The sequence below is a fragment of the Apis laboriosa genome, unplaced genomic scaffold (assembly GCF_014066325.1).
Source record: "Apis laboriosa isolate Shangri-la unplaced genomic scaffold, ASM1406632v1 scaffold43_cov150, whole genome shotgun sequence".
NCBI lineage: Eukaryota > Metazoa > Arthropoda > Insecta > Hymenoptera > Apidae > Apis > Apis laboriosa.
The window spans coordinates 73,752-90,441 of NW_025223292.1; the positions used below are offsets into that span (position 1 = coordinate 73,752).

General features: G+C 31.8%; 1 protein-coding gene across 5 annotated transcripts in view; it reads right to left on the reverse strand.

Annotated features, from left to right (window-relative positions):
* Positions 1–16,690, reverse strand: part of LOC122716319 (fasciclin-1) — a 305,972-nt gene that overhangs the window by 67,839 nt on the left and 221,443 nt on the right. For all 5 annotated transcript variants that reach the window (XM_043939290.1, XM_043939288.1, XM_043939287.1 and 2 more), the window contains exon 3: positions 14,336–14,526. In XM_043939290.1, coding sequence (XP_043795225.1) covers positions 14,336–14,526 — 191 coding nt within the window. The remainder of the gene's footprint in view (positions 1–14,335; positions 14,527–16,690) is intronic.

Here is a 16,690-nt window from a genome sequence, read left to right on the forward strand (position 1 = left end):
AAAAAAAAAAAAAAAAAAAAAAAGAAACTATTGCGATATTAAAGAAGTGATAAAAATGTGCCGTCCTGTTTTCGAGACGACGTTTCACTTTGTCATTAGTAATTGGTAATGACATTTTATTCATTGAAGAGAAGAAGAAAGTGAATAGATAAAAATGAAGTGAAAAGTGAATTTATATCGGAGAATTCGAAACAAATCGTTGATCATTATTAAAATTGAATATGTCAATGGAATAAAATTAACCAAACGAATAAAATATATTTCGAATGGAAACAGTTTGAGAATTAGAATAAAATTGAATTACAACGGCGAATGTACTCAATTAAACGTTAATATCTGGAATATGATGGCAAACCATTTAAAATTAATATAATGAATATTTCCACATTATTATCTCTATTGGAATTCGTTGTTTTCATTATCACGAAATTATATTGTTTTATTGCAATAAAACAATCGATGAAGTAATTCCCGACGTAAAATACAATTTTGAATGTAAAAAGAATTTTATGCAGACTTCGATATGTCGTCCAAAGTGAATCGTTTAAAAAAAAAAAAAAAAAAAAAATTGCACGATGTGCTTTTACGTATTAAATTATTTTTAAAACTATTCAAGTTACTGGAAAGTTTCGCTGTAAAGATCTATTTATTCACAAAATTTATTTCGCAAAGTTTCATTTCGTTCCATAAAAATTTCCTTAATTACTAGCGGGAACGTTAGCGATACTTCAACGTTTTCTGTTTAACTCTGCCTTATTTTACCGCTGTTTTTATCACGGATGATAGAGCACAGAAGGGAATAGCACGAACATTTCTCTAAGAGGTCGTTAATTCGAAGTTCACCCGGTTCTAGCCGCCGTCTTGGGGGTCGAAGTCACGTTTACACCCTCGAATGCGACTATTAATAAAAACAGGCGAATGGTTCGTTATGGTTATTCGTAATTAATTGTATTCCTCGCGATATCCCAGAGGACACGTAAATTAACGAGTGCTAAGTTAATGGGCTGGAATTTTATGCCTTTGAGTGCGTTTGTTATATAAATCAACATGCGTGCACACATAGTACCTTGAGCAAAGATTATTTATGGATATTGGATAATGGAAATTAAAAACTAGAGACTAATAGCTCGATATTTGAACACGTAAAATTAAAAGCTATTGCAAGGAACAAAAATACCATTAAATTTAATTAAAATCTTTATTTCAATAAAAAATAAGTAATAAAATAATAAGAATAAAAATTTATCGATTGGAAGATACTACAAATATATCTGTATAACTTTCATAATCTATATGTATATTGTTTAAATGATTTAAGATGAAACAAAAGAGGAAAGTCAAATTAATTTTTACATCAATGGCTAAAAACTATCCAAATATCTTTTGATATAAGATTATAAATTCAATATATGCCATTTTCGAATCCATTTGAACTGCCATAACTTATCATAATTTCAATATTAAAATTTCAAGATTAAAATTTTCTTACAAGAAATTTATTGAAAGTAAAGATCGACCGATATCCAATCAACTTCATAAATAATATAATCCATATCTTCACATGAATTATCACAATCGAACGAATAAAACGATCTCGAAAAACGTAAAAATATTCACCGTACCGAGTCAACGAGATTCCTGACTACCCCAACCGAAGAGAATAAGTAACTCGTTTCGAGGTCGATCGAAACGATTCCTTCGACGTTCCACTTCCGAAAATCATTGGCGAATAAGGAAGATCGCGGGCTATATATAAGCGATGCACAAGAATAAAAACACGTTCAGTTCTCCCTTGTTGCCGATCTGTCGGCAGCAAAACTTGCAGCCAAAGCTCGAATCGGGGGCATAAAGTGCTGGTTCAATTACTATAAAGCTCTTCTTTGCTACGTATGCCAACGACTGGGAGCTGTCAGGGTGTGGCGTCGAGACACCATGGCGCCGATTCCCTAACCCCTCGTTTTCTTCCACCGTTCGAATGGCGTTCGAGGACGTTGCGCCAGATTAAAATAGGATCGACTCACTTTCCGAAACTGGGTCGCCGTCTTCTGTTTACAATCGTTGAAATTTTATTGCCAATTTCCTCCAGCAGATTTCCATATGTTAATTGGATGATGCTATTTTTAAATTATTGCTTAATGGATTTGAATATTTTATTGGAAATGGAGGATTTTGCTTGTGATTGAGAATTTTTATTGAAAATGTTTTATTGAATTTTTTGAGAGAATTCTATATTTTCAGATTATCTTTGTGTTTTTTCGTTCTTTCAGTTGGATAAAGTTATTGCTGGTATTTTTGAAAGTGAAGGAAGTAAGATATTATTATTCCATATTCTCGTGTTTCATATAATATCTTTAGAAAGAAATATTATTAATAAACATAATCAAATATTATTCAATTTTTATTTAATTTAATTTCGTATAATAGTATTTTCAGAATTGATCGAAGAGATTTCGTCTTTTTTATATTTTTATTCACACGAAACGTTCAGTCAATTATCGGGATACGTCGTCTCTGTAAGTTGTTTCTTTAAATTTGTTGATCATAACCACGAACGATTCTATTATTATTTGTTTTATTTCTTGGTTTTATACTTTATTCTTTGCTTGTAGTTTTTCTTTGGTTTCCACTTTAATTTGTGTCTGCCATCTCGTGCATAAAGCGAAGCATGGAAGAAAATGACGGGAAATATTGTGTAGAATTTTATGCTCCGTCACAGTCTGACGGTTTGGTTGATAACCTAAGAGGGAAGAAATATTATTTTACATTTTTGCAACTTGTCGTTCGGGAGAAAAGTAAAGACTCTTTTAACTGAAATAATTCAAAAATCCTTTTGCTTTATCTTGAATCTATTATCTTCGTCATTTATAAAAGATAATAACGACATGAAACAATTAAAAGCACTACATATAAGCATACAAAAATGTTGCAGATTTCTAGATCTTTTAATATGCGAAATGTAGAACAAACAAATTAATTAGTCAATTCAATAATTTGTTTAACTTTTGTTTTCAATTTCATACTAATTGAACTTAAAAAGAAAAAACTTTATTAAATCGTAGAGATTTTTGAAAGCAATTCATTGCAAATTTTATTATATTAAATAGAACATTAATAACTCTAAATATCGTTATCTTCGTATCATTCCTTTTTATTAATTCACATACAAATCTTTAAATCGAAATTAAATATTATATCTCTTAATTAATTCCAAGACTTAGAAAGATTAGATTATACGTTATAATTAATTCGATAATTCACGTACGAATCTTTTCTCAATTTCTTCTTCTTATATTTCTATCCCTGAACACTAAAGATGGATACCTTAAAATATTCATATTCCACGAGTTTTCCTCGCCCATCTACGTAGAATCTCGCGTAAAGTTATCCCCTTTAAAACCACTCCGACATTCATCGAATCGAACGACGAGGAAACAGGGAAAGCGAGTGTGGTCTCCTCCCATCCCCGAAGAATCGGGGCCATTTTTATTTTATCCGCTCCACTATCACGCTCATTTTCTCTCCCCGTACACTCGTTCCTACGCTCCCTTTACGTTTTCTCCGTTTTACATCCCGACCTCGTGGCTTTTCCCCTTTGTACTCCCTCCCCCTCGTTCGTCGCCAACAACTCCTGTCCCCCTCTGTGGCATTTGTGCATGCATTTTTTAACAAGCCGTAACGCGATCCTGCTTCGTCCACCGTCTCTCACAGACTCGTCTCCGTGGCGTTCACGCAGTCGAAATCTCGGCTTTATCTCGTCCCAAATCGAGTTACCGCGCGATACTTTTTCCCTTTTTTTCCCTTCTTGTCTTTCCGACCGCATTCCCCTAGGAGAGGGGGAGTGGCGGTGTGTCTCTCGTAAAAGGAAATTGCATCGTGAAGGAGACGATGCGACCGCGAGAACGACCACGAGAGACAGGGGGTGGGGATTCTTTCTCGAGATTGAGGGCGAGCAGTAATCGTTAATTCGTCGTTGATCCCTGCGTAAACGATTCTGTCTCGAGACGAGATCTCTCGCGTGCTCTTTTATTCGCGATTTTTCACTTTGTAGAGAGAGAGAGAGAGAGAGAGAGAGAGAAAGAGAGATGGAGATAGTTGTGTCTATGTGATTTTTTTCACGGTTCAACTAGAAGATTATACTTGATGAAAGTGATATATATAGACTCGAGGATCTGATGTTGTATAAAAGTAGTATTAAAGTTTTATTATTATTATATACAAGAGCTTATTAAAATATTTAATAACATGGGAATTACTAACATAGGGACGGATAGTATATTATGTCATTAATAAACAATATTATATTATTGCGTTACGAAATAATTATAATGTAAATTGATGCTTGATTATGGTAACGAGATAGTGACTATATAAAGCGATATATAGGTATTGTATAATAAGAGAGTTATTTTAATTTACTAAATATTAATATTCCCAATCGTTTTGTTTTATACATTTTTTTTTTTGTATTTAATATTCCTAATGTAAGAGAGCAGTTTATCTTTGCAACACGCGTAACTTTCGAATCCAGATAACTCAGTTAATTCAGTAATATTAATAATTGCTGAATTATCGTGCAAAAATATTTATTGCTATCCAGAGAACATTAATTTCGAATATTGTTATGTACGGATAATTTAATTTATAGAATAAACTTAAATTCTCTATTTTCTAATCGAACAGAGGCGATATTCGTGTAAAAAAAAAAAATTAAAGCATCATTATCACCGTTCGATCGATTTGATTTTTTGGCAACGATAATAAGGAAGCTTTAAATTGTCTCGTAACCATAACTCGTAATAATACCCAATCGATTTAACGATGAAATATTCCGCTGTTCCATATCCATTTTGCCGCGAGTGCGGCGTATATTTTACATATCTATCGAATTGAAAGCGGATATACGCGCATTATTCCCATACGCGTATTTCAAGCAGAGATATACGTATATAAACGTATACATATGCACGAATATATACTAGTATGTATAAGTATATATGTATATATATGTACACACGCACATTCTATTATAAGTGTATATTCAGTTACACGGTATCAAGATGAAAGTCGAATTTGTCTTCTGTATATCTTTGAAGTTTTCTTGGTCCCCCGATTTTATGACATTTGTTCTGTTCAAACGATGTAATGAATACAAATTGATCATAAATTTAAATTGAAACACGGTAGACACGGTGCATCTTCCTAGTTGCCGCCGAATAAAATTCGTGTTAACAAGGTTTCCATCCCTTTTATACTGCATTATTTTTCTTTGATTTTCAGCTAATTTTTATTCGACTTTATATTATAGAAATATTTATATTGAATTTAATGTGTTTCTGTTGCGTTTTATTTATTTGAAAATTAATTTTGTTTAACTTGAAGTAGTGAGGATTTTTATTGGTGTCTTTTAGTTCAAAAGTTATAATTTCATAATTTTATACTGAAAATATTTAAAAAATTGGAACTAAAATCTTTTTCTACTTTAAAAAAAAATTGATAAAAGTAATTTTTTTTTTTTTACTTGATATCGATCCTCGTTTCATCATAAATATTTTTTTATTATACGTGAATAGCACGAAAGATATATTTCTTGTAGAGATAAATTTTAATGCGATTCCATTTTGATTTTATTTACGTGATCGATTTTCGCTTACGCTTTGGTTGATTGCGAATAAAGCAGGATGCATACGATTTAAATTCAATCGATTCGTATTTTGAATTAAATTTGTAATCTCTCTACTGAAAATTTCGTTTATTTTAGAGTTAAATTTTTATAGAATTTTAGTTTAATTTCTATCCAACTATTCGGGATTCGGATTGTATTTTATTTTCCTTCGATTTAGATTTAATTTTTATTTTATTTCAATTCGATACCTTCCTATCTACCATTTCCAACATCCATTTAATCGATTTCAGATTAATGTCCATCTCATTTCTCTTTAGTTACATTTAATTGAAATATTAGGGTTGTTTAATCCTATACGATTCTAATCGAATCGATAGCCATCAATACGTAATGCAATTCAATAAAATGAAACGTACAATTGTAAATTACTTCGGTACATGTATTTTCATAATTTGTAATCTTAAATAATACGAATACATTTCTTTCAAAAACGAAATAAATGCGAAAAATATTAAAATCTAGTAGATAAGTATTTCCATTTATTAAATTATTATTTTATCAAAACGTTACTACTAAATTATTAATATATATCTCTGTTAGTTATTAAATTTATTTTCCTATTAATTCTCTCCTTTCAAAAAGATAAATTTTATGACATGTACAATTTTTTCTTAAATTGTTAATATTTTAATTTCTACATAATATTATTCCTTTTCCAAGATAAATCGAGTTAACAAAGCAATTGATAACCAACGTCGAGTAAAATGAGATCATCATCCGATGAAATACACGCTCCACCAGAACTGTAAGTTTATTTTAGCAGTGGCATCAATATTCAAGGACCGTTACAGGAACCGGTTTCATAAAATTTGCTTCAGCTCCAGCTTCTTAGAGATAAGAGACATTTCCCTTCTCCCATCCATCCCCTTCTCTATTCCATACAGTTTCATTTAATCAAATATTTTCTGAAGGAGTTGTTAAGTTCTCGTCCGCTATTCTAGTCATATTTCAATTTGCATTATCCCAATCGACAATACATTCATGCATCATTGCTTTAACAATCTTCCATTTTATTAAAATCCAAATATATTTCGAATATTTATCATAAAAAAAAAAAGGAAAAACAATTATTTTTTTTATAGTAACATTGTTATATATAGTAAGTTATTTTACATTTTATTTAAATTTTAACCAAAAAAGCATTGTTAAAATCAAATGTCACAACTGTATCGAGGAAAAAAATAACAAAATCAATTTGATTTCCACGCAGAATAAATTACAGTAGATTTGGGATCATGAATATTTATTGTACGTGACTGACAATGAATTTCGAGTATTAGAGATACGTGAAAGAAACAAATGTTTGATATTAGGATTCAAAAAAAAAAAAAAAAAAATACACGATCGCTTTGGGATAGATTTTATGGAATATTTATATTTCGGAAGTATTACGTATAATTTATTTAAATTGTGTGAATAAAATTTACAAATTGTCGCAATCAATAGGCTATAAAAGTTATATTTTTAATTTATATTAATATTAATATTATGATGACTTTTATAAGTAAGCACAAAGTTGTATTTTACATTGGAAAATAGATATATTTAGGAGTTTATTAAACATTATTTTATTTATATTTTTATTGACATACATAAGACAAGTATCAAATAAAATTCCATTTTAATAAATTATTCACACTGAAATTGCAAATCTAACCAAAATAAATATTTCAATGCTGTCAAATAATAATTAACAAGTTGTCAAGTTACACAGCAAACACAGAATCAATACAATAATAATCTTGTCTCAATATAATCAATGTTTGAAACAAAGTTTCTGTCGGTATTCGTGAATGAATAATTATAATATAATTATATTTCGATTAACCATAACTGCTAATGTAAATCGAAATCGATATGTCTAACTATTCCTCGTTTCAAATTTCTTCGAGTGGAATATCAATTAATTTCATTTCAAATCTCCCCTTATCTAATCATCATTCTCCATCGTATAACATTTATCTGAGAAAAGAATCAAATTATATGTCGAGTCTTAACATTACAATCATAACAAAACAATAAGAAGATTGAAACGAATAAACATCTTATATTTTATACCTAATACATTAAATTACTACTTTATTCTTATAATCTTTATAATCCCAACAATAAAACAATAACAATAAAAACGAAAAGAACTCGAAAGAAAGAATTAAATTAGACCAAACATAGCAATCGTAACAAAAGAGTATTAAAACGAGTTAACACGAGCAGCAGACCGCTCGAAATCGTATAAAAATATTTTCCGACTTATTTAACCCGGCGCGCTGTTCCGCTCTCGCTTTCCTCTTCGGAAGTATATCCTCAGAGGAACGTGAGATCAACTCGGAAGCACCGTAATAACTGACAAAGTCCCGCCACCGTTAACATTTACGATCTCACTTCTGCATCACACGGTTGGCGATCCAGCGAAAAAATATTCCAAGAAAATTCCACCAACCCCCTTTCGTTATTCACGCTATGGAGAATGATGACCGCATAAAGGGTACACGAGGGTAAATGGGCGTGGAAGGTAAACGAAGAAACGATGGGATGTTGTTGCGGCGAGATTATTCATAAATCTAAAAATGTACGTAGAAAGAGAAATAGAGTTAATCCTGCGGCGTGGACGTAACGAAGGAGGTGGAACTTTGATATTCGTCGGTGGATAAACAGATATATAATAGTTTTATTGTTGAGAAGTTTTTTTTTAGTGTTATGAGATATTGTTGAGAAAGTTTGTAGATACGCGTGTTGTAGAAATTGGAGAATTTGAAGTTAAGTTGGGATTTTGTTACTTTCGAAAGGTTTATTAAAAGGAGGAAGGGGTTAAGTTCATGCTATTGTATTTAAAGTTTGGAGATATATGCTTTTCCGTGGAAGAAGAAGAAGAATTTGAATAAAGTTGGGACTTGCTTTATTAAAGAGGTGGTATTGATAGTTTGAAGGTGTGTGTGTTTTATTATTATAATGTGTGTTATATTATTAAAATTGAAGATTTTGAAAGAAGTTGAAGTTAAAGGATTTCGTTGGTTTAAAAATAATTAAAGTTTTGGATTTGTGTTATGATATATATTATATATGTGTATATCAAAAGAAAATGGAATTATAAAGTATCGTACACTATCGAAGAATAGTTCGGAGAGAATAAATTTAAAATTCCATTATTTTAAAAAAGTCTCTCATGAAAGAATTATCATCGTAAAGAAAACTTCCATCGATAGCATCTGCAGCACCTGTAGAATTATAAAATTCTCTCAACTTTTGTATCAGAAGTATCAGTTCGAAGAAACGAAACTACCCCTTTTCACAAACTTGAACTCCAAGTCACCACCACACTAAACATTCCAATAACTCGGGAAACTTAACGTTCTTCTTTCTTCATTCAGAATACAAAGCAATAAAAGAATTTCTCTCCACACCCACACACACATACACACACACGGATCCATAAAAAGTGCAGAGGAAGAGCATTGGACAGTCCAAGCAAGAGAGTCAAGACGTTTTTAATCTCGAAAGCTCGCGGGCTTTTGATCTCATTAGACCCTGTCGGAATGTGCCTTGGCCGACGCGTAGCCCGAGGCGTGCACTTTGTTGTTTCTTAACAATTTAAAGAAATTCCAGCTCGAATAACTGCGCCGAACCATCAGACGGATCGACTAAAGAGTTACGGTTAATGGAGGGGAAAATGGTGTGAAGAAGGGGAGAAGGGTGGAAAGGAAAGGGTTGAAAGAGGGTTTGAAAGCGACCTGTCAAGGGATAGAGGTAAATTGAAAATCAGCCACTGGCCTGGCCGAAATACTTGGCGAATAGTTTCGTGGCGAATTGGAGGCGAGGCTGCGTGAGAATATTCGATCGGTTGTGTTTAGTCAACCGGGGAACAGGACGCCTTTGTTCGAGAGCCATCTTCCAAGGGTGTGAACCTGTTCTCCGAGTTACAAGGGTGCGCAAGTTTGTTAGGACGCTGCAGGGTGATGGGGTGGTTTATGCTTCGAAAGTTAATCGAACGGATATCGAGTGGAATAGGGTGCGTTTGTTTACGCTTTGTTTTTTTTAGGGCTTTAGCACGATGTCGAAAATGGAGGAGCACGAGCACACCTTAATTATTTAAGGTTTTTATTTTGGTTGTATGTGGTGGGAATATGATTGATGTTTTTCTTATTACGTGAGTTTTGTAATTATTATCTTTTACGATTTCTTTGTTTATGTTTCTCTTCATCGTGGAATAATATTTTATTGGTATTTTATTTGTAGTAGATAATTTATTCTTCGAAGAGGAGATTGATTATTTCTTTCCGTCACAAGCAAAAATATAATACATGATAATAATTTTTGTATTAATAATATTTTAATTAATAATCATTTATACGTAGATAAATTTCTGATAGTATATAATTGGAAAAAATGAGATTATTGTTTATTATACGATGGATATCGATCGATTCTACAGTAACGTGAAGAATTATTAATTTTAGGATAGTATATTCAATAAGCATGGTATGTAATAAAATATAATTAAAATTTAATTTTCACTTTATTTAGTAAAAAATGTATTTGAATTTTTTAATTTTGAATTTACAATTTTAGTGACATACGTAGTGTCATTGCTCTTGAGCCACGTACTAAATGAAACATTTAATTGGCTTAAATTTTTTTAATAGAAAAATTTACATAAAAATGCAAGAACGTGGAAATTTTATCTTGAAACTTGAATAAAAAAAATGTAAAATAAACAAAACAAATATGCAGAATAAATTTCTCTTTTTTACAAATAGGATAAAATAAACAGAGATATTCCCTTCGAACTATGTATTCCATATCTAGGAATTAAACAATACTCTGGAATGTAATCAGTAAAAACTGTGGTGCTCCGTAACTTATTTCCATGGCAATTTTTACCATTACTTTATATTTTAATCCTTAGATAGCGGATTGCGCGCGACAGGGGGTTGGATTAATTTTAACTCACATAAGAATCTCGCTCGAACACTTGTTGTGGATTTAATTCTGTATTTATAAATTTTTTTTGTCAGAAAGATAAATCTTAGAATCTCTTAACATTTTTATTTCGATAAATATCGGAATACAAATCAACACCAAATTATTTTCTATTCTCTTTTCACATTTCTTTTATAATCGCGCTCATATAATTCATCATCAAATTCTGCATTTTATTTCCATTTTATTTCCAAATCTTCATATTCAAATGAAAATTTACTAGATCCAATTATACGTCCCTACATCTAATCAATCACTATTTAAATGTTACACTAAAATCCAACCATGTGTAAATACTTTTTAGACCCCCATAATCTAACCTCGAAATCACCTCGTTAGTTTCAGAGATCGGAGAGGGCCACCCGAACTTTTCATGGACTATTAAAACAAACGTAAAATATTTCCACGGTTCATAACAACCTTTGACGATCCATAAACGCGTAATTCGATTATTTTTAACGCGATTGTAAAAGGGCCGCTATCGACGAGTTAATCAGCGGAGCGCGAAAGAAAGTTTCGCTCCAGGGTTGATCGAGGGTAGACGGTGAAGTTCGTCGAATCGGAATGTAAAAAGTTATTCGATTAGCCCACTTTTGTCTACATTAATTATGATCCGATACTTTCGTGCTCTACGAACTAGCAGGGAGGTATCAGCCGCGATAGAACTTTTGCGTTAAGTGGATGAGAAAAGTTTTACTAATACCTGGAAGAGATGAATGAGAAAGAGAAACAGAGAGAAAGAGAGAGAGAATGAAAGTACAGGAATGGGATGAATGCGGAAGAGGATTGATCTACGGCCGAACGCGTTGAAGAGATTAGTCGAAGATTGGTCCCCGCGATTTTCATCGAGGCAATGGTACTGGATGTAGATTGAAGAAATTCGTTTGGATTAAGAAATTCACAAACACGTCGAATAAGAATTGTGAACGATGAGAATATTGAATGATTCAAGAACTATATTTGTTGAACCAATGATGTTTAAAATGTTATAAACGAATTTAATTGAAAAATATTCTCAGCATTGGGTGAAAGATTTTGTCTGGAAAAGACTTACTTTTTCTTTTTTTTATTAAATCTTTGATGGTCAGTTAAATATGAATGGAATATTGAATAATTTAGAATTACGAAGTTTTATTTGTCTGAAGATTAATTGATGTTTATTTAATTGTGAAGTGAAAAATATTATAAATAAATGTACTTTCAATATTATATAAGTAATAAGTTTTTTTTGAGATACAAGAAATTGTTTTTGAAAATTAAACATTTAAAACTTCGTGTATGATTTATTTTAGCTTTAGGAGTATGTATGCAATATTTATGCAGATGAAAGATACACAACCAGAGTAAAGTATTAATATAACAAAGAACATATAACTGGAAGTAAAGTACAATATTTGTCTGATGTAATATTAGTATCAAGAAATTTGATAAACTTCAAGAGAAGAATATTTCATTGAAAACTTCAAAGTAATTAATGATATGAAGTTGCTTGAAATAAGTTTAAAATAGCTTATAAATAATCAGCAAAATTATAAATGATATGCAAAAATAATTGGAATAAATATGTTTCGTTAAAGAAAAAATTTACGTCAAGATAATTACAGTCAAGCAGAAGAAATACATCTCTGTTTCTGCTCCATTACAAGTGCATTAATCTCTTAATCCTCTTTGCCCTTCTTTTTCTTCTATACCGCAAGGTAAATGCGATTTCAGTTTTAGATTAAGATTTAACCAAGTTCAAGATTTTAGTTTTAATAAAGTAAAAATCGTCTTGTGAAAGATGAAATTAAAATTAATCTTTCAGAGTTTAAGAAAAATATCCGTGTTTCGAGATCAGCGTTTGAGAGTTGAAATTAATTATGGAACAAGTTACGATTAAAACGTAGTTAGCAAACTGGGTTGGTAGCAATTTAATTAACCGTACAATGCCACTTTGCCTAATTAGTTTCTAATCATATGAAGACATCTTTGCAAGGAGCAATTACACTTCAATTCTAAACTTCAATCTACTCGAAGTTTAGAATTGCTATTATCAAATAACGATTAAATTTCAAATCAATTACTAAGAGAAATAAAATTATGTTTCAACTTTACTATTTATCCAACTTTAAAGTGTTCCAGTTCTTAAAAATTCTCCGTAACAATTTTGAATAAGAAGGGAAAGTTTAAACGAAACGTTTAACTCTTTAATTGCTTCGCGATTATTATTCAAATTTCATTTATATAAGGATGAATTTAATATTATCTACCAATTTTCATATTTTCCATAAATAAATAACGTTAACATTTTCAATTTAATAAAATAAATTTTCACATTTCTTTATTTTTAATATCACAATAATATCGTTCATCGATTATTTATTATCATCATTAGCAATATGACTAATATTAATTTCAAAAAAAAAAAAAAATATCTTTAGTCAAAAAGTAATTCAATTTACAGTTCGTCAAATAATTTTAAACGATTTCTCTCATCCAATCTCCATCTGATTTCACGCAAAGTGAAATCCAAGTTTTCGTTCACTTTCTAAAAATCATCCACTTTTCACTCCTTCAATTTTTATTGCACTCGCGGATCTGTTTCACGGAAGGAAAGCTTTATTCATAAGAAGTGTCCTCGGGGATTGAATAAGAGTATTCGAGAGGTTATCGAGGCGATATCCCCCGATAAGACGAAAGATTTCTTGGTCCAGAAAGTCGAGTTGTACAGCTCGTTAAAATCTCGTTAGAAGGGAAGTGAGGAAGTGTGTCAGGCCAACTCCTTGGGCGCAGTTTCGTAGATATCGTGCCGGAAGTCGCGTTCACGCAGAGCACCGCGTAAACTAACTTAATTACTCGCGAAATTACTCCCGTAAAAAAAAAAAAAAAAAAAAAAAAAATAATTTGCGATTAAATTAACCGCCGCGAAGATCTGACGGGTTAGAGTTTCCTTAAACACGTTGCATATCACGTGTGTGTGTGTTGTTTGCAAAAATGAAAAATTCAAGTAGGTAAATAAAAACATTATCTCTTATACTTTACAAACAAGGTAAACTCGAGAGAAAAATAAAAGAGGATATAAATAATTGAGCTTGCGCGCTATATTTTTTTAATTATTCCGAATTTTTCATCATATTTCGAATAAATTTAGTTAGGAAAATTAATTTTCAATACTTGTGCGTTCATTTCATTTTGTAATTGCTTTGAATCAACCAATATTTAAATCGAGATTTTAATTTATTCGATATTAACTCTTCAACCGATCATTTTGTATATGTCATGATCAAGATCGTTATACAATGAGAACAATGTATATATTTGCATTTGGAAAATTCGCTTTTGTTATTTTATTGAATTTATATCAAGAATAATATAATAATATAACGATACGCGAAAGATCAGCGATAAATAATAAATAAATAAAAAAAAAAAATTCATGCTATCTTTGGAATACATTTTATTAGCGTTCGAATAATATATAAAATAAAAAATAATAAATAAAAGTTCCATTGTTTTTTTTTTCATATAAATTATTCATGAAATGACCTGATACGTCTAAATTAGATCTTAAAGATTATTTACGATTCGTAGAAGTAGAACAAAAGGTAGAATATTTCATTTTAATATTTTCATTCAGACTCCTTGAAACGATTGAGGGATATATCGGAAGAAAAATTGAGCGAATAAAGAGCTTACCTGAGTCTTTACGTCGCCGCCAACGCTAACCTTAGATTGAAAATTGCTCCGATCTATGAGGATTTTAGCGTTATTTATGTAGACTTCTTGACCGTGAGTGCCTGGTCTCCTGGTGACCCACAAGGGTGGATTACCCTCTAACTCCGACGAGATTGAGTCTCCTAGATTCTCGATCGTCTTTGGGAAATTCGCTGGAACAAGAAAACGAATTTTTTTCTTTTTCATATTCTTTTCAATAAAAAATTTTATTTTCTAATATATTTTATGATATAACAGGGATATACGCGGTAAAGGCAGAATTTCAGTATGAATTAAACAACAGAGGAAATTTTAGGATTACAACATATTCAAAATAGAACTTCTCGAATTATTAGCGATGAAATCAATTTAACAGAGGAATATTCATGCACCATTGCGTTAATACTGATTTAGAATCATTTCAATTACTATTTGCTCGGTATTATCTATTCCGATGATTTTATAAATGATAAACTAAAATTATCGAGATAGATTTGAATTTCTATTTTCTTAATATCTTAATACGTTCTTCAATTTTTTAATAAAATATTAAACGATTAAATTTTTTGCATAAATCTTTTACAACAAAATCGATTCAAAAAATGATCGTTCGTCATTATGTGACAGTAGCATTGCAATAAAAATAATTTATAATCCTTGAAATTACAGTTTCTGTTATAAAATAGTATAAAAACAAAAATATTCTACATAATTTCTATATCTTTCATAAATCATTCGCATGTTATCAACAATAAAAAAAAGAAACAAAATATATATTTCGATCAAATATCAAATATCAAATATATCGCGAAAAAAACATATGATATAAAATTTTTTTTTCGATCGTAATAATTTTATCATTCTGTATACCTTCTCCAATCTCTCTTAAACGCCAGCGCAGTATCACTTAAACGCGGAGGGAGGCACAGTTTCCAGGAAAGGGCCGTAAAACTGGCAACAACTGGAATAAACAGGACAGAATCCCGCAAAGTACAATCCATCAAACGTGTTGCCTTCTCTTCTCATCGTCGGCCACGAGCCAAACCGTAAAAAGATCGTTCTCGCTCGAATCCAAGCTCGTCACCGAGCGCAAAAATTTTATTTTCAACCGCAATTCGAGCACACGCGAATTACGAGAGCGCGGAAACGCGAAGGGGACGGGTTGGAATAAAACAAAAACAAAAAAAAAAAAAGGAAAAAAAAGGAAAACAAAAAAAAAGAAGAAGGAAAGAGAAGGCAAAAGAAAGACCAAGGGAAAGAGATAAAGCTCGAACCAAAAGGGAGGAAATGGGAGAAGGGGTGGTAAAGAGTTCGCCGCGAAGCTACAAAGCTTGGTCTCTTTATTATCTCGTTACCGGCTAGAATGTCCTCGTAATCTTTGAGCTTTTTTCCACTCGGTATCTACCTTGGACTTCTACGATAGTATAGATAACGCTCTGCATTTTGCGGAGAAAAGTTCAATCTCGGCGGTAAAAGGAGGTGGAAGATGCGCGATGGGAGCAACAACAATGACGCTCATTACGAATGCCAGGGATTGGGTCCTGTTTCGTTGAATTGCCAGCTGTTTTCAAAGCTTTCTCAAACACTGATCTCCTTAGACATTCATGGATGCATAGCTACGGTTAGATAAATCGGTGAGGACGCCCCTAGCTTGTGATATTTGGATATAATTTCATAAATTTGTGCACGTTAAACATAATAGGTTATCTAAAAAATTTAATTTTGTTTTGTTGAATTGTTTTTCTATCCGATTAAGAAATATCTCGATTTTCTTGAATCTTCGAACTTTAAACATTTTCTTAAGCGTATCTGGTTGATATTTTTTGGTAATCTTAAAAAATTGCAGCTTGGCTATCCGGATACAAGCTTGGCCAACATAGAAGAGAAAAATTTTCGCGCGGAGTGAATATAAATCGATCGCGCAAACAGCTTTGTACGAATATTCTCGTTTTGTGGTCTGGGGGAGGGGGGGCCATCGCACCTGTGCCCCAAGGGGTTCCCCGCCGGAAAATAAATGGGATTCGATCGAGGACTTAATCATCCGCCTTCGTTGAAAGGGACGTCTGGGACAAAACGATGCAGAGACGGGGGGGAGGGGACCTATTGATCGTTCAATGGAACATATTTGTCTAGATTTTTCGATCGTCGTACGTGCGATTCGTCGCCCCCCACGATGAATAATGCCTCCGCTTTTATTTGCTCCCGGCTGCCTTGTTCACGGGTGTAATTTAACGGTATCAAAGATTTTCTTGTTTCCGCTTGCCAGAGATTAATGGCGGAATGCGGCAGTAACGTTTATGAGTTATGCACTTTTTCCCGTTATATTTGGGATTGTGT